This window comes from Gossypium arboreum, chromosome 9, assembly GCF_025698485.1.
Source record: "Gossypium arboreum isolate Shixiya-1 chromosome 9, ASM2569848v2, whole genome shotgun sequence".
Taxonomy (NCBI): domain Eukaryota; kingdom Viridiplantae; phylum Streptophyta; class Magnoliopsida; order Malvales; family Malvaceae; genus Gossypium; species Gossypium arboreum.
This window is the reverse complement of record NC_069078.1, coordinates 74618463-74643726: the sequence shown is the minus strand read 5'-3', so window position 1 is coordinate 74643726 and position 25264 is coordinate 74618463. Positions and strand designations below refer to the sequence as shown.

The following is a 25264-nucleotide window of genomic DNA, read 5'->3' as shown; positions in this document are numbered from 1 at the left end:
ACTTGGTTATTACTGGCTAATGATGGAAAGTGATTACATTAGTTTTGCACGAAAATGCCACAAATGTCAAATTTATGGTGATAAAATTCATGTAGCCCCTTCGCCCTTTCATGTCATGATTTCTCCGTAGCCTTTTTCTATGTGGGGCATGGATGTTATAGGGCCAATTTCCCCAAAAACTTCTAATGGACACCGATTTATTTTTGTAGTGATATATTACTTCACAAAATGGATAGAAGCCGCTTCATTTGCTAATGTGACAAAGACTGCAGTTTGAAGGTTCTTAAAAAAGAAAATCATTTGTCGATATGGTTTGCCTGAAAGAATCATTTCAGATAACGCCTTGAATTTGAACAACAAGATAATGAAGGAAGTGTGTGAACAATTTCAAATGAGGCATCATAACTCCTCACCCTATCGCCCAAAAATGAATGGAGCAGTTGAAGCGGCCAACAAGAATATTAAGAAAATTATTGGGAAAATGACCGAGACATATAAAGACTGGTACGAGAAGCTACCATTCACTTTGTATGCATATCGTACATCTGTGTGGACATCAACGAGAGCAACTCCTTTCTCTCTGGTCTATGGAATGGAAGCTATGCTACCCATCGAAGTTGAGATCCCCTCTCTACGAGTCTTAATGGAGTCGAAACTAGAGGAAGCAGAGTGGGTTCGAGCTCGATATGACCAGTTAAACCTTATCGAAGAAAAATGTTTAAAGGCAATCTGTCATGGACAAATGTACCAGAAAAGAATGATTGCGGCCTATGACAAGAAAGTACGGCCAAGAGAATTCCACGAAGGAGAACTCGTGCTGAGAAAAATTCTCCCAATACAAAAAGACTTCCGAGGAAAATGGGTACCAAATTGGGAAGGACCATATGTCATAAAGGAGGTTTTCTCAGGTGGGGCTTTGATTCTCACTGAGATGGATGGGAAAGAGTTACCGAATCCAGTGAACTCAGATGCTGTAAAGAAATATTATGCCTAAAAAAAAAGATCAAGGCGAAAACCCGAAAAGGGCGTCTTGATGAACAAAAAAAGATTAGGATGAAAACCTGAGAGGGCGTCCTAATGAAGTAAACCTGGGCTTAAAAAGCAAGGCGATTTGAATAGTGGGTCAAACAACAAGGCTATAGTATTTGAAGCATCTCTAAAAGCTTGAAATCTTCTACGTAAGAAGCCATGCTCGAAAAGATTCTTGATTAAGTAACGTGGAAGGGATCATACGTTGAATATCTAGAGCATTTGTATTTACTGAATGTGATCCCCTTTCTTTATGACACTTTTTTTTACTATCCTCGGTTAACCTTTTTGTTTGTTACCTTCGAAATAAATAAATGAGAAGTATCTTTTTTGTACCTACCTGACCATTTTCATGCATCTCATTGTATGATTTATTTGAATAATAAATAGTAAAATGACATACTCTAAACAAAAGAAAGGTTGAGCATTACCTGGATGAGAATTCGATAAGTACGAGGCCTCAAAGCAAGGACAAAGTTCAACACGGGGCAAAAGAGTGATATCTGAGAAATACAGATTACTCGTAAAGCTAGAGAATAGGTACAAAGCCTGAAGAGAAAGTCAAGAATTGAAGCAATGAATGCAGATCATCACAAAAATCGTGACGAAAAGATATATGTGACAAAAAAATCCAAGGCGCATAGCATAATCATGTAGGCATATAGGCATTTAAGACAAGCATGTGCATATCATGATAACATCATGCATGACGTATACATGTACTCTAGCAGAGCGAGAGGTTTTGATGATATTTATACTGGATCAAGGAAAAAGACACTTGAAGTTCCACCAAATGATATGTTTTGGTATCCTGATATTTTTATTTCTGTTTTTCAAAAAAAATCAACTCATATAGTGAGAGGTGAGTTGAGCCCCGGATCACACTCTGAGGTATTTTTAGTTTCTATCAACTCATATTACGAGAGGTGAGTTGAGCCTCGGGTCACACGCTGAGATATTTTTAGTTTCTATTAACTCATATTGCGAGAGGTGAGTTGACCCTCGGGCCACATGCCGAGATATTTTCAATTTCTATTTTTTAATTTCTGCTTTTCAAGAAAATCAACTCATATTGCGAGAGGTGAGTTGACCCTCGGGTCACACGTTGAGGTATCTTTAATTTATGCTTCAAAAAAATCAACTCATATTATGAGAGGTAAGTTGAGCCTCGGGTCACACGCTGAGGTATTTTTAGTTTCTATTCTCCAAAAATCGACTCATATTGCGAGAAGTGAGTTGAGTCTTTTAGTCTCTATTTTTCAAAAAAATCAACTCATATTGCGAGAGGTGAGTTGAGCCTCAGGTCACACACTGAGATATTTTCAATTTTTTACCTTTTTTTCAAAAATTAACTCATAATCCGAGAGGTAAGTTGAATGTCAGTCTGTATGTCGAGCTATTTTCGATGTCTGTTTTTTATAAAGAATAAAGATTAGAGCTAATCGAATATACAGATTTTGCTTCCCAGAAGTTGCAGTGAAGTAGGTTGAAATTATAGGTCTGATCTCTATGAAGTTGTAGTGGAACCCTGAAGTTGCAGTGAAGTGGTGAAGCAGATCGAAGCTATGAACCTCATACCCCTGAAGAAGCAAGCAGATTAAAGCAATAAGTCCTATACCTCTGAAGTTGCATGAAGCAGATCAAAGCAACAAGATACAGTGGGCTGAACGAGGCTACCTAAGAAAGAGAAGCACCAGAAAGTCAAGACTTAGCAAGACCGAGCAAAATTGCTCTTTTTTAAGTCTTTGCTCCATTCTCGTTACATGACAATGAGCAAAGAGAGGCATCTGTAGAGGCCCAATTTATCCCTAAACCCATTACAACTCAAAACCCAAATCCCTAAACCCATTACAACCCAAAACCTAAATCCCTAAATCCATGAAAACCCAATACCCAAACCCAACAGACTTAGCCCAACTAGACCTAAACCCTAGCCCAATTAACCCAAACCTAAATAAAAGAAAAAAAAACCTAGCTTCAGCCGCACCTAGGGCATTCAGCCACCTGCCCTCTGCCTCCACTTGCATTGCCTCTGCTCCACCGTTCAACCACCACCTGCAAGACAAAAAGAACACGCAACAGCAGCACAAAAATAGGAAATAGACAGTGTTTGAACAGTGTAACAAAATCTGCTATAAAGCTGAATAGAAACCAATGTAAAAGGGGGGGTTCGGTTTTGTTACAAACACACACATCAATTGAAACAGAAAAGCAAATCAAAATACTATTTTTTCTCTACAGAGGTATATCTTTTTTTTTACATATATGTTTGGATATAACATAACATATACAAATACATAGATATTTTTAAAAGAAAAGACAAGAAAAACATTACCTTTCTTAAGATAGGAGAAAGAAACTGAGGGGTTATTGTTTTTTTCTATTTTATTTTTAATAGATTTTTAGAGTTTTGGGTTTTAAAATGAGATAAGGAAGGCCGAATCGGCCGAAAAGGTGACTTTAGGAACGTCGGCCACCATATACGGTGGCGGACCAACGACGGCGGCACAAAGGCTAGGGTTCAAAATCCTAGCAGAGAAAAAGAGAGGAGGATTTCAATTTTTTTTTAAAAGCTAAAGGAATTTTTTTTTCTGTTAAAATTTGGGCATTTATAATGGAGCCATACGACGTCGTTTTGGATCCTGGTTCCAGGCACCAAAACGGCGTCATTTTGCATAAAGCGGATCGACCCGACCCTTAATCATGGGATCTGCGTGTTTCTGCAAAAGGGGTTATTTACCCGTTTGGTCCTTCCTCCTTTTAATTACACCACAATTCACTTTTCTTTATTTTTAATTTGGCCCGATGATTTCATTTTTATTTCATTTTAATCCTGCATGAGGTGCAGCGTTTTGAAAGGCAGGGATATTTTTCCCTTGGTCCTTCCACTTTGTTCGCGCGTTCAATGTTAGCCCTTTTTTTATTTTTCACGATTTATCCCCTTTAACCTCATTTAATTTCGATTCGGTCCTGATTTTTTATTTTTATTATAATCTAGGCTCTAAATTTCATTTCAAATTTCAATTTAACCCTTTATTCATTTAATTTCAACCTTTATAGATTGTTATGTTTTATTTTACTTGTTTATTCGTATATCCATTCATTTGTTTATTTCTTTATATGTTTATTTTTATTTTAAATTTGTATTGTTATTCATTCTGTCATCCGCATGTTTCACTATTGTAATTATTATTATTATTATTACATATTTACCTATTTATCTAGTGGTTATCATTTCTTTATTTTTATACACATTTAGAATTGAATTGCTTACATTTTGTTTTTACATTCTTTACATATTATTATTATTATTATTATTTTCATTATCACTATTATTATTTTTATACTATTGTTGTTATTATTATTATTCCTGATTTTATTATTATTAATGTATTCTTTATTTTTACTATTATTTCTATTATTATTATTATGACTATTATTTTTATTTTTATTGCTATTGCTATTATTATATTTTTTATTTTCTATTACTATTATTATTATCATCATTATTAACATATATATACACGTGTATTTTTTATGTTCATATTAGTATTTTCTACTATTATTACAAATACATTATTTCTCTTATTATATTATTAGAACATTTATTTTTTTATTTTCTTTATTGTGAATGTTATTGTTATTTTTGTTCTAATATTGTATTTTTATAGTTTTCATTAATTTTGTATCATCGTTTACATTATTTACAAACTCCTATTGTAAATGATATTATCCTTTATGTTTTTAATTAATTTCAATAAATAAGGTAATGTACCGATTTCAACACTAAGTCGTTGATTTCATCGCTATGTTGGGTGGATATCATTGGCTCGTGTTGAAAACGAGACGTCCTTCTAAAAAACCAAAAATTTCAAATTCTCGTATTTCAATCGGATCGCCATTAAATATTAAACTAAACTTGTATTTTTGAGAATTAAGACAATGCGTGTTTAACAAGATACCAGTTTTGGGCGTCGCGAGGGTGCTAATACCTTCCTCGTGCGTAACCGACTCCCGAACCCTATTTTCCTCTAGATTTTCGCGTAGACCCAAATTCGGCCTTCATTTTTGTTCAAAAATAAATTTTCTTTCAAAAAACAAAAGATGATTTATTAGGTGTCCGATCACACCTAGGAAAAAAGATCGGTGGCAACTCCTTTTCTTTTTAAAACCGAAATTCCATTTTCAAATTTTCAAATAATCGCCTCAACTAGCGACGAAAGAGAATTTTTTTACATCGCAATAGCTGGCGACTCTACTGGGGACCTCTTTTTTTTGAGAGTCGAGTCAAAATTAAACGCGTGTTGTCAAAATTTTCAAAATTCCTTGTTCAAATTAATATTTAGTCGTGATCCTTAAATTTTGTTTTTGAAAAGTCATGTATTTGCATCATGTCGTAAATATTCTTCTAACTTGTTTTGTCTTGTTGTTTTTTAGCTCTAAGTTTGTAGTTTAGTTTTTAAATAAAAAGTAAAGGTTTGTGAGTTTCTCCCCACACACCGTGCACTTGCATTTTTGCATAACATGAGCTCTCTACCCGGGTTCCGTCCGCTTAAGTGGAAGTAAACGCTATGCCTTTGTGAGTTAACTCGTCCCTCCGCACAGGCTAGTGAATACTTCCGGGTTACATACGACTTATGCTTTCGTGAGTTAACCTGTCCCTTCGCATAGGCATAAGTAAATGTAATCCCTCGAATTGAACTCGTGAGCCTGTGATGGGCTACGACCGAGGCTTCGTACTAGTCTTAGTAGACGATAGTACGAACAATTCGAGTACCTATTTGAGACCGAAAAAATAAAGTGTTAAATTTGTATCAAATATTGTGATTATTTAAGGATTAATTATTTTACCAAATTTATATTTAGATACTACTTTGTATTAGTTTACAAAATTAAATAAAAATGTTACCATTTATCATAAAAATAAATTGTATAAAAGAAATCAAATTAAAAGAAATTTAGAAAACTTTGAAGGGCCAAACATAAATTTATCATATTTTAAGCGTTAATTATAAGGTCAAAATAAAAAAAAATTAACACTTAAAAGGCTAAACTAAAATTTACAAAATTTAGGAGGTCGAGCCCTGCCAACCCTCCTACATTAGCCCTTGATACAAGTACCATATTGGACCAAAACAATAACATAGACATCACATTAAAAAAAATAGTGTCAAATTCAGATACTGTTATAGAATAGTAATAATAATGTAAAGAACACAAGAATAATAGATGGAATAAGAGGATTTTATTACATTTTCTTTTATTTCTATCATCTTTGCAAGTAATATACTCCTATATATAGGGTGATTAAACTTTTCATTTTTAATACATGAATAAGAAAGGGTTACAAGAAAATAAAGAATAAAAGTTAAAAATGAAATGTGAAATTTCAACATCAACTTCATAACATTTATATATATATATATATATATATGAAATTATGCATTAAGCCTAATAATATCTATGCAATGTTATTAATATAAACCTTATAATAACTCTCATAAATTATAAGAAAATGCCTTCTAAACTAACAATAATTATTAAACTCAAATACCACTCTTTTTAGTTCTCTCTTTTTTTAATTAATAGAATCAATTATTTTCCGAGTTTAGTTTTTAATATGAAAGTAGGAAATGTAAGTAAATATAAATTTGTATTCTATTAATCAAGTTGATATCTTTGCACTAATACTATTAGTTGTGTCGATGTGGTATTTCTAGCTAATGTGGTGGTGCCATATGACATCTTCTCAGAACGTCACGTGACAATCATAATTTATATATTTAAATTAAAATTTATGTTTGTCACATAGCATATTAAGAGGCCACAACATGACACCATCGGATTAACTAGTAATGTCATGTCAATAAAAAATAATGGTATTAGTGGAGGCACCAATTTAGTTGATGAAATATAAGTTTAGGGCCAACTAGGACAAAAAAAAAAAAGATCAACTAGATAAAAGTGAACAAGTTCAAGGATGAAATTATATATTATACCTAAATATGAATATAAATATTTAATAATATTTTAAATAGTGATATGGGTTTTTGCCATGAAAAGCTGATGTAGAAGGCTTAATTAATCAACCAATATCTATTTACCATATAATCGACCAATATTTATGACCACGATTTTTTGTTGCCAAACTTTATGAAACTGACCTTTCACCATTCGTTTTTTTTTCTATAGTTGAGTAGAAATAAATACAATAAAAGGAATCTGAATGAGAAAATTTTGTCTATCACCATCACATATTTGTTAAAACCATCTTTTATTATTTATCTAATAAAATAATCTAAATATAAGGCTATAATATTTAGCACTTGAATTTGATTTTTTCATTTAGTATCTAAATCTAACATTTTTAATTTGATAATTAATCTAGTACTTAAATTTGATATTTAAAATTTTTTTATTAATTTAATTTTAGAACTTATCGAGCCTTATGTAAATTATTCTGATATAATAATACTAAAGTAACAAAAATAATTAATATAAAACTCACATATGACAAGTAATATTTTAACTTCTATGAATTTGTAGTGTTATTTTTAGCTTATTATTTAATTTAATATCAAATTAATTACTTAGGCATATTCCTAGATCACGTAATTATGTAGAATTTTATGCATAATTCTAGAAATTAGATGTACAGGAGTGACAACCATTAGGATAAGACCAAATTAAGTTACATTTTTTCTTACTACTTTGAAATGATTTCCCGTTCGCTCAAAAGAAAAAAATAATATTTCTCCATGTTATGTAGCTTCACAATAATACTAACAAGTTGCCACCATTTCCAATATCTCCATTTTAAAATAATGGTATAATTATTTTTATCCCTACTCTTCATTTAATTTTGCTTTTTCTTGAATTTGTACTTTTTATTAAATCACTTTAAAATGAATGAAAAATTAATGCCAATTAACTTTATTGACGTGATATACACATAAATTATTATGTGGATGACATACTAACATTTAATTTTTTAAAAATTAAAAATTAAAATTTATTTTATATATTTTAAATAATTTTAATGATTTTTATTTTTAAATATTTTTTTCAAATTTTTGAATTTTTAAAATTTTTAAAAAATTGTTAAATACAAAGGTGTCATCCGTGTATATGCCATATTAGCAAATTTAAAAAAATAATTTTTCATTTATTTTGAGATAATTTAAAAAACTTGTAAGTTTAAAATCTAAAAAGTAAAAAATTAAATGAATAGCTAAAATAAAAAAAAAATTAAGTTGGAAGGTGAAATAAGTCATTATGCTATGTGTTGAAATTGTTGTACCAATAATTAGAAGAGTAGCAAGGAAGGAATTTCTATTGCTTAAATTATTTTAAAAAACATTGGTGTCATTTTCTGTAAACTAAGCAAAACCTTTTAACTACAGACGTGTTCTTTTAGACCAAAAAATAAAAAAGAAAAAAAAAATCTACATGCTAAAATGAATGGAGGGTTCAAAGGCAATTAATCCACTGTGGTAATATTGTATCAGGTTTGGATGTGTTTCTTTTCCATGTCGAAGGTTATGTTGGGATATTTATCTTATGCATGCATGGTATTTTCTAATTTTGTTACAGGTAATAAAATTTCATCGGAGTCGAAAACCGGTTGTTTAACGTAGGAAAGGAACTAGGTGAATGAACGGCCCAAGACTTTTCAAAGGGTCTGCTCGAACTTGGATTTTTCAACCCTTCTTTTGTTTTGGATGACATAGTTTTTCCACGGAGTAATTGATTTGGGGACATTTAGCTGCCTATATAATGCACTACAGATTAAGCCTCTCATCAATCAATCGATCAAAATTTCCTCTTTTTTGTCTCCTTAATTTCTCCATATCTCCCATGGCTAAATCCATTTTAGCTTCCAACTTTGGTTTTATGGCTTCAGCAATGCTGCTCTTTGGCCTGCTATTGGCATTTTTCCATCCCTCTAGTACTCTCTCTCCCTCATTATTACCACTTCTGATAGGAACATCTGTTATTAGAAGTGCTGCATTTACCACTTTAATTTCATTGTCGGTCTACGTTTACAATACCCTTCGCCTTCATTAACTATAGCTATTATTTTAACACAGGTGCCCAAATAGGTGTTTGCTATGGAATGATGGGCAACGACTTACCATCAAAACCAGACGTTGTATCTCTTTTCAAGCAGAGAAACATAAGAAGAATGCGACTCTACGAGCCAAACCAACCTGCTCTCCAAGCTCTCAAAGGTTCCGACATTGAGGTAATGTTAGGCCTCCCCAACGACGATCTTCCACGTATCGCCGGCAGTCAAGCCGAAGCAAACACCTGGGTCCAGAACAACGTCAAAAACTACGGCGACGTTAAGTTCCGGTACATCGCTGTTGGGAATGAAGTTCAACCTTCGGATCCCAAGGCACGATCTCTATTCCCTGCCATGCAAAACATTCACAATGCAATCGTTGCTGCTGGGCTTACTAACCAAATCAAAGTTTCAACCGCCATCGACACCATCACCCTTGCAGAATCTTCCCCTCCATCCAAAGGGTCATTCAAGGCTGACTCCCGAGAGGTTCTGGACCCCATCATTGGCTTCTTGGCTAACAACCAAGCCCCATTGCTTGTCAACTTGTACCCCTATTTCAGCTACGATGACAATAACGTTATCGATCTACCATACGCACTCTTCACTGCTCCAAACCCTGTAGTGGAGGATCCCCCCTTGCGGTACAGTAACCTGTTCGATGCCATATTGGATGCAGTTTACTCCGCCCTGGAGAAGGCTGGTGGGGGTTCGTTGGAGATTGTGATATCGGAGAGTGGATGGCCTACCGCTGGAGGTAGGAAAAGGGCAGCAACAAGTATCGAAAATGCAAGAACCTATAACCAGAACTTGATCGACCACGTGAAAAAAGGGACGCCTAAGAAGCCTGGAAAGCCTATAGAAACGTATATTTTTGCCATGTTTGATGAGAATACGAAACTGGGCGAAGAAATCGAAAAACACTGGGGACTTTTTCTTCCAAATAGGCAGCCTAAATACCAAATCAATTTTAACTAAATAGCTGCACAGAATCTGTAGATGAAGGGCATTCCAACCATGCTAGCTATTCTACTTTGCCAATAAGAGCGTATCATTTCTTCCTAGGAAGGGAGGGTAAACAATGCATCTATCAATTTCAAAATACTATTCAAAATAAGATGATGAAAATCAGTCCCATATGTTAAAGTATTCAAAATAATAAGATTATCTCCTATTTAGATTACTTGCATATGTATGGTGTAACATCATTAAAATCGTTCTACTATAAAAACAGTAATAAATTTGTTATTTTTGGTGAAATAAACCTAACTAAACTAACTCCCTAAAGCTAACAATTAACTATCCTATTATTCCAATAATTTCCTAATAAATGCACATAATCTAAGTTGTGCTAGCTAATCTGATCCTAGCTGTGCAGTGCTATATTGTGTCGTCCAACTTACTAATGTCTTAATAATTTCTAAAAAATTCCAAGATAAACCCTGATAGACAAAAAGATTTCTATTTTTCTATATGCACTATGCTAATAAACCAAATAGAGTAGACTAAGGAACCCCATTCCTCGACCTCCAGCCTGAATTCTCTAAATTTATCTTAACCAATTGTGAGAGATCTTCTGAGAAGAATTATGATTGGTAATTCCTTTGTACAAAGTACTACAAAACCTCTTTAGCAACTGTACAATCCCTAAGGACATGCAAAATTTTGAGAAGTATGTTGTGGTATACTAAATTAAAGTAATGATTAAATCGTAAAGATGTAAAAAGATTGAGATTCAAGTATAATTATTTGAAATTTGGGGGACCGAAGTATAAACATAAGAAAAATTGAAGGACCAATAGAAAAAATAACCCAGCTTCTTATACTGGAAATTGATGTGCAACACTAAGTTGAAAAAGTAAAAAAATATGAGGGACTAAACCACAATTTTACCAAAAGTGAAAAGTGATTCAATGATGAAATTTGGAAGAAACACGGAAGTTAAAATGGTCATTACTCAAAATAGATAGTTATATGGTGTGATAATTAAATAAAAAAAGTGTTGAAATATGATTGCTTGAATATTTTATTATTATTATTTTATTATAAGATATTTTGTATTAAATTGTAATATTTTATTGTAAAATATTTGTATGTAAACATGAAGAAAAGTCTTCATGCTACCAACGTCACTAATATATATGTGCAAGGGTATTTTCATTTCTTTACAATTTGTTTCCTTACCATAAAACCTCACTTTTTTCTTAAATTCCTTGAAAATTTCCATAGCCTCCCAAAAGTAGAAGTCTTTTATAGATACTAGAGAGTTACATGACCATCTTAGAAGCAAGAAATGAGAAATTAGAAGTGATGAAAGTTGAAAGAAAAGGCATGAGGGTGATGAAAGTGAGAAAGAAATAGAAGAGAAGCAAAAAGAGGTGAAGTTCTTGCAAAAAGAGGTAAGTATTCATTTTAATTTCATTGATATATCATAATTTGAGTGCTAAATATGTGAATTTTATTTAATTAGTAGAGATGGAATGTAACACTCTGAAAATTTTTACAGTAAGATATTATCCTTAATATAATAAAATAAGGAAATAAAGTGACAAGAAGAGGAAAATTGTAAAAGTATATTATGACATATTGATTCAAGAAAGGATTAAATTGTAAAAGTGAGAAAAGTTTTGTGGCCCAAGAGTAAATATTCAAAATTTGAAGGATAAGTGTAAATATGAAAAGTTGAAGGACTAATAGTGAAAATATTTTAAGGGTGGAATGATCTAGAAACCAAGGAAAATTGATGAATAAGGACCAAATTGAATAGGTGAAGAATTATGAGGGACTAAATTGTAATTTTACCAAATTAAGTGATGACTCAAGAATGAAATTTTAAAAGATCACAAAGGGCAAAATGGTCAATTGGAAGAGAGATAAATCTAGAAAGTAATGATGACGTTGGTGATATTTTATAGTTATTTAATTAAATAATTATTATTTATTTAATATTTTAATAAGATATTTTATTATTTTATTTAGTCTATATATATATGTGTGTGTGTGTGGAAAAAAAAAACAACACACACACACCATCCATTATCTTTCCCATGCAAACTAACGTGAGACGAAGAGAGAAAGAAAGAAAGTTTTACTTTCTTTACAATTTGGTCCTTTCATCAAAAATCTACTATTTTCGCCTAGAAATCAAAAGAATTTCCGTAGCCATCAAGAGAGAAAGATCACAAGGAGACTATGGGGAGCTAGAATATTAAGTTAGATTCAAGAAATAGTAGCTGGAGGAGAGAGAAAATTAAGTTAAAGATTGAAATCAATGGAACAAGGTAAGAACATCAAGATTTCAATACATTTTTAAGATTAATATTATTGAAAAAGCATGGAATTGATGTTAATGTAGAGTTTTCTTATATATGGTCTTATATTCTTAATATGTTAGTGAAGAGAAAATAAGAGAAAGTAATGAGAAGTAGTGTAGAGAAAGAAAATAAGGGTGTTATAAACATGTTAAATAAACATCTTGCACTAAAATAGTTTTGGACAGCAGCAGTAGGTTAATTTTGAAAAATCACCATAAATTGTGGAGATCTAGTTATAGGATGAAAAAAATATGAAATTAAATATTATTGAGTCTAGTTTCTTATAGAAGAAACGATGTAAGCAATGGAATCGTTAATTGTGAGATATAATAAATTTAGTGAGACAAGATCAGAATGATTTCTGGTTCCCCTGTTTTGACTTTGGAAAATCATCAAAAATTGGATAAAAATAATTAGTTTCTTAAATTTATATGTTTAAAATACTGAATGAGTCTATTTTCAATAGAAACAAACAAGAACATCATCTGAATCCTGTACAATGAGATAATTAATTTTTAGTAAAGAAGGGTTGGAACTATCAGATAGCAGAACAAGGGTGAATTTAAAGAATAAACTGTACTTATTGGCTAAACAAAAAATTATGAAAATTTTATAGTAAGAATATACGTAAGTCTAGTTTCATATAAAATTAGCGGATCTTAATTTCGAGTTCTGCAGCTCAAGATATAAATAATTTAGTAACTATGATGCAAATGGATAGTTTTGAATATATATATAAGTAAATAGTGAAATTATTGATAATGTTACTTATAGCATGTTATATACATAAAGGATGTGGAATGGAGAGGAGGAGGAGGAAAATATGTATGAATATTCAGCTAGTATGGTTAATTTGCATGTTTTAGGCTCAGGGACTAAATTGAATAAAAGTAAAATTTTATGGGCAATTTTGTAAAAATATTAGAAATGACCAATTTGCATGAAATGGATTATTTTATTATTTGAAACTGCAAAATTGAATGAAATTATCAATTTAGTTCAAGATTGGGAAAAAAAACATGTTTTAAGGATTAAATTGAAAAGTGTTGAAATTATGGAAAATTCTGATATTTTATAGAATTAATGGGTTGTTATCAATTTGTATGAGGATAATGGCTGGAAATAGAATTTTATTTTTTTGAGCCTAAGGATGAAATCGTCATTAATTAAAAGTTTAGGGGTAAAATGGTAATTTTGTTTAGAGCATTAATTGAATGTATTAGAACATGAAATAAATGAAAATGACATCCGGATGACTCGAATACGAGAATTGAACGTGGAAAAGAAAAGATACCGGATTAATGAAATTATAAACATAAACAAATAACGAAGTAAGTTAGTGTAACTTGAATTGTATATTTTAAATGCATGAAATATCTATATAATGAATTACCTAATTTATGTTTATGAAGAAATGGCAAGAGAATGATATTTATCATGACATGTAAAAATGTGATTATCTTTGATATGTTAATACAAGGAAATTAAGTATATTGAGACGAGTAATAAATTCAAGTAAAACACGTCGAGAAAAAAAATAAGTACGTTTAAGGGACAATATGTTTGATTTTAATTGGTTCTAAATATGAACGTTAAATGAAATAAAATATCTGATAAATAAATCGGTAACTCCGGTAATGTTCCTTAACTTTATTCCGGTGATGGATGCAGGTTAGGGGCGTTACATGGAAAGTATATTATAAATTGTAATTTCATAGTGAGTGATATAATTTGTGTATGAATAGTTATGATAAAACTATATGTTCATGATATGCGAGATTAAAGGATTAAATTGAATAATAATTTAAGTGTGATGATGTAAATAATTAAGTGATCTTGATTAACAATATAACAGTTGATAAGTAAAAGCAGATGTTTAAGTATTGGTATGAGTGATATAACATAATAAGTGAGTATATTCATTAAAATAGTTATGGACAAAGACAATGGTTTAATTTTAAAAATTCAACAAAAATTGTAGGAAAAAACTAGAAGTTGAATTAAATATGAAATTAAAGTTTATCGAGTTTAGTTTTTCATAAAAGAAACAGTGTCAAGTAATGGTGTTGAAACCATCCAATAATTTGATTTTTAAAAATAGGAATCGACTTTTTGAAAAATGAAAATGTGGAGTCGCCACCAATCTTTTTGTTTAGGTGTGATCGGATTATCTAGAAATTTGGTTATTTTAATAAAATATTTCTTTTTACTAAAACAACGATTTTGGTCTTACGAAAATATGAGAAAACGGGTTCGGGAGTCGATTAAGCATGAGGAAGGATTAGCACCCTCACTACGCCCAAAATTGGTACCAAATCGATTAAATACCGTCCTTATGTCTAAGATTTAAAAATGTTTTTTGAAATGTGGTTCCTTTTATAAACATTTGAATAGCCCAAGTTGGTCGTCAAAATTCTCTTGTTTCAAAGGAAGACAGCATCACATCCAGCACGATAGGACACGATCCTTTATACCCTCGAAAACACGATAAATTTTAACTTCCAAAAGTTTATATGTTGAAAACCGCAAAAGGATGCCCAATTATTTAGTCCAATGAAAAAATCGAAACCCAGCATAGTAGGGCACGACTCCTCGAATTTCTAGACATCGGACATTGCCTTATTTTAGAATTTAGAGAACATGAGTGAAATTCTAAAAGAATATTCGATTATTTTGAACAAACAGGAGATCGCAACCCAGCACGATAGGGCATGATTCCCTGAATTGCCAAACATTGAACATTACCTCCGTTTTGAAGAATTTTTAAAGACATGAGTGAAATTCCAAAGGGATATTCGATTATTTTGAACAAACAGGAAATCGCAACCCAGCACGATAGGGCATGTAACGCCCCAATTTTCGGGAATTCTGTGAATGTTGGCATAGGTTTAATTATGTTAGCGGGCCTCTAGAAGGCCCAAGCTTAAGATAAAACCCGACAATTTTAGTTAATTTTTGTTCCATAAGAAAAATGGGGTGAAATTATGAAATAAAACCTATGTGAAAATGTTTGAAAATGCTATAGGCTAAATTGAAGTGGCCAAATAAATAGGAGTGCAAAATAGGAGGATTTCCATGACAAACCTCCCATTTTACATGAAGTGGCTAGCCATCATGTTGTTGTAGACAATATGAGCACTTGATATCCATAATTTATGGTACAAATTGATACAAAATGATAATGGGTTAGGTAAATGTTCCATGACAATGGATTAGGTAAATATTCCATGATAATAGGTTAGGTAAATGTTCCATGATAATGGTTTAGGTAAATGTTCCATGATGGGAATTTCATGTCTTTTGTATTAAAGAATTAAATGGATGAAATATGAAATTTTATTAAAAGAAAAAGGGGTGAAAAGAACAAAGTTTTGTCCATCTTTGTTCATCATAGCCTAAAGTTAGAGAAGAGAAAGGAGAGGAGAAAGCTCTTGAATGTTCGGTCACTTGGGGAAGAAAATTGAAGGTAAGTTCATGGTAGTTTGCTTCTATCTTGATGTTCACGAGTTCTTCTTGATTCTACCTTAACTCTTGAAGCATATTTTGGTTTTGGTTGTGTTGTGAGCATTTGGTCATGAATTAAAATGAAGGAAATGGTTGTTGTTTCATGTTCTTTTGATGAAAAATGGAAGATAGGTGAAGTTGAGCCAAACAAATGAACATGCATGTGCCTTAGATGCTAAAGGGAAAAATCGGCTAACATGTTGTGCTTTAAAATGATGAAATGGAGATTATACTTAAGTAAAATCATAGATATGTGATGATTGATTGGTGATATACATGTTTAAATAACATGCATGCAAGTTATGTGTGAAAGAGTGATTTGGTAATAAATCTGCTTGGGGCAGCAGCAGTAATGTGACTTTGGAAAATCACCATAAATTGTGGGAGATGAGTTAGAAGCTGCATAAATTATGTAATTAAAGCTTAATGAGTCTAGTTTCAAATGGAATAAACGAGAACATATTTTGAATTCTGTACAATGAGAAATTTGATTCATAATGAAGAGTGGTCAGATTAGTCAAACAGTGAAACATGGGAAAGTTTGAGAAAAATATGGTATTGATTGGCTAAACCAAAAATTTTGAAAATTTTATGGATAGATGATATATGAGTCTATTTTCAGGGAAAATTAACGGTACTTGATTTGGAGTTTCGTAGCTCCAGTTATAAATGATTTAGTGACTGTTGCCCAGGAAGACAACTTGCAGTGAAATTTTGATTATGTGGTAAACATTGACAAAAAAATTGTTAATGAGTTGCTTATTGATTTCTTATAAGCTTACTATGATCTATAGGTATGGTTGGCCGAATATTGTAAGGGGTTAATACGTAGTTCATATTTGAATAGTTAGATTAACGTGTTAGTAATCCAATTGTAGGCAGTTTGTGGGTGGATCTCGTCAGCATATCGTCGCAAACAGGTGTGTAACTAACACCCTCTTTCTTAGTCTGGATCGGCAAAAGTCGAAAAGCCGAAATGCCGAAAATCGGTATTTTGTAGATTTGCGAGTGTCAGTAATGCTCGTGAGGTAAATCGATTAATGTTTTTGGTAAGCTGCAAAATTTGGACCGTAAAGTGCATGATTTACGTGCCCTCGATATTTTTGGGCTTAATGGGCCAAAATTGAAATGATGGGCCAATCTGCCCAATTCGTAAGAACCCTCGATGCGTGATTCATTAGTACGTGAAAAGTAGGAATATGCATGAAAAACCCTAAAATAGATAAATTACTGAAATACCTTTAAAAGTAGAAAATTTACAATTTTACCCCTAGTAGATAAATTACCGAAATACCCCTAGGGTTAAATTGACCTAAATGCATGTTTGACTGTTGTTATTTACTGCATGCCATGTTGTTATTATCTGATGCATGGGATTGGGATATTGACGGAGGAAGTACTGAAAGTGGCTTGTCCACATACTAGAGGTTATGCCTCAATTTACTGTTAACTGAGCAGCAAGGTCAAGAATCGTGGAGTGTTGGGCTGGGTGGGTTGAGCTATTCCCACATGGAGTGTATGGCTGGTATGGGTGGAGTGTAGTGGTTGGTGGGTTGAGTAGTCTCCCAAATGGGCTTGCATATGTTTATTGATGTTGCATGTATTTTGAAATGGGCCTATGGGCCATCTCATTATCTGAATAAGGGCTAAGGCCCGGTTTATTGTAATCTGAAAAGGGCTCGCCCAAGATCACTTATTACTGAATGGGCTTAGGCCCAATGGGCTTGAGCTGACTTGGGCTTTGAATGGGTTTTCCTTACACACTGAGTTTCCTAAACTCACCCTTTTATTTTTATCCACGCAGGAAATCCCCAACCATAATGGGCTTGGAGCTGTGAGGGAATTCGAAGTGGCCACCCGTTCTGAAAGTTTGGTTTTCTTCTAGTGAACTGGACATCCTATTATTTACGTTGAGGTTTGGGTTTTTAAATGTAATAAGGCCGCTTAATTATTTTTGATGGTTTTAATATGTATTACTAAGATATGTATTACTTATTTTAACTGTTGAAATTGGATAGCTTTAGGGCGTGTTTTCAAAAAAAAATAATAATAATTGATTTCAAAATAACACGACAACAAGCAAAGCTTCCGCAATGAAAGTATTTTCTAAAATTAATCACTTTTCCTAAAAATGACTTAATCAAATCGGTTTCCTAGAAATATACATGACGTTAAGGTGTGGCAATGGCGGTGTGCATGTCTAGGATTGGATCCGAAGGGAGCTTGGTACTTAAGTAGTCCGATAGACTCACCTTCTCTTTTCCGGTTTCCTACCTGGTGCACAGCTTCCATTCACTTTAATCTATAATGAAATTATCTTTTAAAACACTAAGTAGGTTTTTCTGGAACAACAATATAAAATGTTTTGAACGCTTCGATGTGGCATGTCGGATCCGGCCATAACGTCTGGGTCGGGTTTAGGGGTGCTACATTTAGTGGTATCAGAGCCTAGGTTACAACAACTCGGCTGTGGAATGGGTTTACAAAAACAAAGATTTTCGAAAATGAAAATTTTATAAAGAATGCGAAAAACTCGATTTTCAAAATTGAGATCTTTAGAAGGTGGCATGCCGAATCTCCGGCTCAAGTCTGTAAGTATTACTCTGAATCTTCTGAATATTTTTCTAACTTCTCTGTCTGTACTGAAATCCTGCTAGGATACTCTAGATAGGATGATACTGAAACCATAGGAAAATCTGATAAAAGACTGAAACTGTAGCTAGACTTCGATTCTGCGAAAACAAACTCTGAACTACTGTCTGATTCATAAAACATCTGTAATAAACACTAGAATATTAATTGATGCATAAAAATTTGTAATCAAGATAATACGATATGAGTATAAGAGGCTATGGACGGAGTCGAGGAAGTGCTCGAGCGGTATCTTCGTCTTCGGGACATATGCTGGCGGCAGATGCACCGGTACCATCGGCAACAGAAGTGGAGTCTCATGATCATGGTGCCGAGGATGACGCTCTGTCGCAGGCAATGCTTCGTGTTCTGGAAAGGGTTTCCGGGACAAATTCGGGCAACGAAATTCGAGGATCTATTTCTGAACGACTTCGGGCTAACAGAGCGGAGATCTTTAGGGGCGTGTCTGGTATAGCCCCGAATGTGGCGGAATATTGGTTGGAGGCCACAGAACGGATTATGGACAACTTGGACTACTCTGAAGAGATTGTGAGTGGGGTATCTGTACTAAGTCCTTTGGGTCACTCAGTTAGGGTAGACAAACTGTATAGGGATGTACCCTTAGAAACCCAAGGTAGGATTTTCCCTAGAGATCTGATGGAGTTACCGTTCGGAGAGTTTGATCTTATTTTGGGAATGAAATGGCTTGTTAAGCATAAGGCGACCCTGGATTGTGCTGCTAAACGAATGGTGTTAAGGACCACAAAGGATGAGGAGGTTATAGTGATAGGTGAGCGAAGGAATTATTTGTCCAATGTGGTGCCAGCTTTAAGAGCCGAAAAGTGGATTCAGAAAGGTTGTGAGGCCTATTTGGCATTTGTAAGTCAGTTAGAAGAGGAGGAATTGTTAGTGGATAAGGTTGGGACTGTAAAGGAGTTCCAAGATGTTTTTCCGGAGGAGCTTCCAAGATTGCCTCCGAATCGAGAAGTTGAGTTTGGAATAGACTTGTTTCCTGGAATGGCGCCTGTGTCTATCGCACCGTATAGGATGGCACCGAAGGAGTTAGTAGAGTTAAATGCTCAAATTCAAGAGTTGTTGGATAGGGGCTTTATTAGGCCAAGCGTGTCTCCATGGGGAGCACCAGTGCTATTCGTGAAAAAGAAGGATGGTACGATGCGGATGTGCATTGATTATCGCCAGTTGAACAAACTGACGATTAAAAATAAGTATCCACTGCCAAGGATTGACGATCTGTTTGACCAGCTTAGAGGGCCTTCTGTATTTTCTAAGATCGACCTCTGATCTGGATATCATCAGTTAAGGGTCAAGGAGGCGGATATCCATAAGACGGCATTCAGAACTCGGTATAGTCATTTCGAGTTTTTGGTTATGCCATTTGGACTGACGAATGCTCCTGCAACATTTATGGATCTGATGAATCGGGTGTTCCAACCATTCTTGGATCGATTCGTAGTCATCTTCATTGATGATATCCTGGTATATTCTGAAACTGAAGCGAAACATGATGAGCATCTCCTTATAGTGCTGCGAGTGTTAAAGGAGAAGGAACTCTTTGCGAAGTTCAGCAAGTGTGAATTTTAGTTGAGGGAGGTAACCTTCTTAGAACATATGGTCTCTGCTGAGGGGATTAAGGTGGACCCTCGAAAAATTGAAGCAATTTTGGAGTGGAAGGCACCTAGGACGGTGTCGAAAATATGGAGTTTCCTAGGACTGACAGGATACTACAGAAGGTTTGTGGAAGGTTTTTCTGTTATGGCAGTACCCTTGACAAAACTCATAAGGAAAGGAGAACCGTTTGTATGGACTGAGAAGCAGCAGAGAGCTTTTGAGAAGTTGAAGAAAGTTCTGACTGAAGCACCTGTGTTAATTCAGCCAGAGTCTGGGAAGGACTTTACTGTGTACAGTGACGCATCACACGTGGGTTTGGGCTGTGTGTTAATGCAGGAGGGTAAGGTGGTTGTATATGCATCACGACAGCTTAAACCTCATGAAGGGAACTATCTTACTCATGATTTGGAGTTGGCGGCAGTGATATTTGCACTTAAGATTTGGAGACATTACTTGTACGGGGAGAGGTGTATTATATACACAGACCACAAGGGTCTTAAGTATTTGTTGACTCAAAAGGAGCTGAACCTTAGGCAAAGGAGATGGATTGAGTTGTTTAAGGATTATGACTATTCGATCGAGTATCACCAGGCAAGGCTAATGTGGTAGCCGATGCTCTAAGTCGTAGAACTATATCTAATTTGAGAGCAATGTTTGCTCGTCTGAGTTTGTATGATGATAGAAGTCTGTTGGCTGAGTTGCAAGTGAGGCCAACCTGGGTGGATCAGATTAAGGAAAAGCAGTTGAACAATGAGTCTTTGGACTCTGATTTGAAGCAGACAATATTGAAGGAAGCTCATGAAGGACTTTGTGCCATGCACCCTGGAGGGAACAAGTTGTATCACGACTTACGAGAATTGTACTGGTGGCCTGGACTTAAACGAGAAGTAACGGAGTTTGTAGGGAAATGTCTGACATGCCAGCAAGTGAAAGCTGAGTATCAATTACCCTCTAGACTGTTACAGTCAGTGAAGATACCACTTTGGAAGTGGGAGAGGGTAACCATGGACTTTGTGAGTGGGCTGCCCTTGACACCATCAAAGAAAGACTTAGTGTGGGTGATTATGGATAGGTTGACCAAATTGGCCCATTTCATACCTGTTCGTACTGACTTTTCACTTCAAAAGTTAGCCAAGTTGTATGTGGCGGAGATTGTGCAACTTCATGGAGTCCCAATTTCAATTATTTCTGATCGGGATCCCAGATTCACATCTCGATTTTGGCAAAAGTTGCATGAGGCGTTGGGGACGCGATTGAACTTTAGTACGGCTTTCCATCCCCAAACTGATGGTCAGTCAGAGAGGGTTATTCAGATTCTAGAGGATATGTTGAGGGGATGCGTGATTGACTTTCGAGGTAGTTGGGAGGATTACTTGCCGTTGGCAGAATTTGCGTACAATAACAATTACCAGGCGAGTATTCGAATGGTACCGTATGAAGCACTGTATGGACGAATGTGTCGTACACCTAGTTGTTGGACCGAACTAGGAGAGCGACAAGTTCTTGGACCAGAGTTGGTAGCTGATACTGAGGATAAGGTCAGAATAATTAGGGACCGGTTAAAAGAAGCATCTGATAGGCAAAAGTCGTATGCAGATTTGAAGCGTAAGGAGATTGAGTACTCAGTAGATGATGTGGTCTTCTTAAAGGTTTCTCCTTGGAAGAAGATATTAAGGTTCGGTAAGAAGGGCAAGTTGAGTTCGCGATTCATTGGGCCTTATCGGGTTTTGAAGCGAGTAGGCCCAGTGGCTTATCAGTTGGGATTTGCCTCCAAAGTTAGACAGGATTCACGATGTTTTTCACGTCTCTATGTTAAGGCGTTATCGTTCTGACCCTGCTCATGTCCTGCCAGTTGCTAAAATTGAAGTTCAGACTGATTTGACCTTTGAGGAGGAGCCTGTGCAAATATTGGCTCGAGATGTCAAGGTTCTCAGAAGGAAATCTGTCCCGTTAGTGAAAGTACTTTGGCGTAATCATGGAAGGGAAGAAGCTACTTGGGAATCAGAAGAGACTATGCGTCAACAATACCCTCAACTAGTTGGATCAGGTAAATTTCGAGGACGAAATTTCTTTAAGGAGGGTAGAATTGTAACGCCCCAATTTTCGGGAATTTTGTGAATGTTGGCATAGGTTTAATTATGTTAGTGGGCCTCTAGAAGGCCCAAGCTTAAGATAGAACCCGGAAATTTTAGTTAATTTTTGTTCCATAAGAAAAATAGGGTGAAATTATGAAATAAAACCTATGTGAAAATGTTTGAAAATGCTATAGGCTAAATTGAAGTGGCAAAATAAATAGGAGTGCAAAATAAGGGGATTTGCATGACAAACCTCCCATTTTACATGAAGTGGCTAGCCATCATGTTGTTGTAGATAATATGAGCACTTGATATCCATAATTTATGGTACAAATTGATACAAATTGATAATGGGTTAGGTAAATGTTCCATGACAATGGATTAGGTAAATATTCCATGATAATGAGTTAGGTAAATGTTCCGTGATAATGGTTTAGGTAAATGTTCCATGATGGGAATTTCATGTCTTTTGTATTAAAGAATTAAATGGATGCAATATGAAATTTTATTAAAAGAAAAAAGGGTGAAAAGAACAAAGTTTTGTCCATCTTTGTTCATCATAGCCTAAAGTTAGAGAAGAGAAAGGAGAGGAGAAAGCTCTTGAATGCTCGGTCACTTGGGGAAGAAAATTGAAGGTAAGTTCATGGTAGTTTGCTTCTATCTTGATGTTCATGAGTTCTTCTTGATTCTACCTTAACTCTTGAAGCATATTTTGGTTTTTGGTTGTGTTGTGAGCATTTGGTCATGAATTAAAATGAAGGAAATGGTTGTTGTTTCATGTTCTTTTGATGAAAAATGAAAGATAGGTGAAGTTGAGCCAAACAAATGAACATGCATGTGCCTTAGATGCTAAAGGGAAAAATCGGCTAACATGTTGTGCTTTAAAATGATGAAATGGAGATTATACTTAAGTAAAATCATAGATATGTGATGATTGATTGGTGATATACATGTTTAAATAACATGCACGCAAGTTATGTGTGAAAGAGTGATTTGGTAATAAATCTGCTTGGGTCAGCAGCAGTAATGTGACTTTGGAAAATCACCATAAATTGTGGGAGATGAGTTAGAAGCTACATAAATTATGTAATTAAAGCTTAATGAGTCTAGTTTCAAATGAAATAAACGAGAACATATTTTGAATTCTGTACAATGAGAAATTTGATTCGTAATGAAGAGTGGTCAGATTAGTCAAACAGTGAAACATGGGAAAGTTTGAGAAAAATCTGGTATTGATTGGCTAAACCAAAAATTTTGAAAATTTTATGGATAGAAGATATATGAGTCTATTTTCAGGGAAAATTAATGGCACTTGATTTGGAGTTTCGTAGCTCCAGTTATAAATGATTTAGTGACTGTTGCTCAGGAAGACAGCTTGCAGTGAAATTTTGATTATGTGGTAAACATTGACAAAAAAATTATTAATGAGTTGCTTATTGATTTCTTATAAGCTTACTGTGATCTGTAGGTATGGTTGGCCGAATATTGTAAGGGGTTAATACGTAGTTCATATTTGAATAGTTAGATTAACGTGTTAGTAATCCAATTGTAGGCAGTTCGTGTGTAGATCTCGTCAGCATATCGTTGCAAACATGTGTATAACTAACACCCTCTTTCTTAGTCTGGATCGGCAAAAGTCGAAAAGTCGAAATGCCGAAAACTGGTATATTGTAGATTTGCGAGTGTGCGAATGCTCGTGAGGTAAATCGACTAATGTTTTTGGTAAGCTGCAAAATTTGGACTGTAAAGTGCATGATTTCTGTGCCCTCGATATTTTTGGGCTTAATGGGCCAAAATTGGAATGATGGGCCAATCTGCCCAATTCTGTAAGAACCCTCAAGATGTGATTCATTAGTACGTGAAAAGTAGGAATATGCATGAAAAACCCTAAAATAGATAAATTACTGAAATACCTTTAAAAGTAGAAAATTTACAATTTTACCCCTAGTAGATAAATTACAGAAATACCCCTAGGGTTAAATTGACCTAAATGCATGTTTGACTGTTGTTATTTACTGCATGCCATGTTGTTATTATCTGATGCATGGGATTGGGATATTGACGGAGGAAGTACTGAAAGTGGCTTGTCCACATACTGGAGGCTTTTCCTCAATTTACTGTTAACTGAGCAGCAAGAAGGCAAAGCTGTGGAGTGTTAATGGGTGGGTTGAGCTATTCCCCACATGGAGTGTATGGCTGGTATGGGTGGAGTGTAGTGGTTGGTGGGTTGAATAGTCTCCCAAATGGGCTTGCATATGTTTATTGATGTTGCATGTATTTTGAAATGGGCCTATGGGCCATCTTATTATCTGAATAAGGGCTAAGGCCCGTTTATTGTAATCTGAAAAGGGCTCGCCCAAGATCATCCTTTATTACTGAATGGGCTTAGGCCCAATGGGCTTGAGCTGACTTGGGCTTTGAATGGGTTTTCCTTACACACTGAGTTTCCCCAAACTCACCCCTTTTATTTTCATCCACACAGGAAATCCCCAACCATAGTGGGCTTGGAGCTGTGAGGGAATTCGGAGTGGCCACCCGTTCTGAAAGTTTGGTTTTCTTCTAGTGAACTGGACATCCTATTATTTACGTTGAGGTTTGGGTTTTTAAATGTAATAAGGCCGCTTAATTATTTTTGATGGTTTTAATATGTATTACTAAGATATGTATTACTTATTTTAACTGTTGAAATTGGATAGCTTTAGGGCGCGTTTTCAAAAAAAAAAACAATAATTGATATCAAAATAACATGACAACAAGCAAAGCTTCCGCAATGAAAGTATTTTCTAAAATTAATCACTTTTCCTAAAAATGACTTAATCAAATCGGTTTCCTAGAAATATACATGACGTTAAGGTGTGGCAATGGCGATGTGCATGTCTAGGATTGGATCCGAAGGGAGCTTAGTACTTAAGTAGTCCGATAGACTCACCTCCTCTTTTCCCGTTTCCTACCTGGTGCACAGCTTCCATTCACTTTAATCTATAATGAAATTATCTTTTAAAACACTAAGTAGGTTT

The 25264-nt window shown here is 34.5% G+C and overlaps 1 protein-coding gene and 1 long non-coding RNA gene across 2 annotated transcripts; both read left to right on the top strand.

The window, feature by feature from the left end:
• The first annotated feature begins 8825 nt into the window (after positions 1-8825).
• Positions 8826-10358, top strand: LOC108456200 (glucan endo-1,3-beta-glucosidase, acidic-like). Its single transcript, XM_017754796.2, has 2 exons — positions 8826-8977; positions 9120-10358. Exons 1-2 carry the CDS (start codon positions 8887-8889, stop codon positions 10070-10072), a joined length of 1044 nt encoding a protein of 347 aa, XP_017610285.1. The 5' UTR covers positions 8826-8886; the 3' UTR covers positions 10073-10358.
• A 5358-nt stretch (positions 10359-15716) lies between these two features.
• On the top strand, positions 15717-24926 carry LOC128280717 (uncharacterized). The gene is made up of 3 exons (XR_008270843.1): positions 15717-15874; positions 16791-16832; positions 24730-24926. It is a non-coding gene; the product is annotated as an uncharacterized LOC128280717 (long non-coding RNA).
• The last annotated feature ends 338 nt before the right edge of the window (positions 24927-25264 follow it).

Coding starts and splice junctions, on each gene's coding strand:
- LOC108456200 (XM_017754796.2), top strand. CDS start 8,887: ATGGCTAAATCCATTTTAGCTTCCAACTTTGGTTTTATGGCTTCAGCA. Junction 8,978..9,119: donor GGCATTTTTCCATCCCTCTA/GTACTCTCTCTC, acceptor ATTTTAACACAG/GTGCCCAAATAGGTGTTTGC.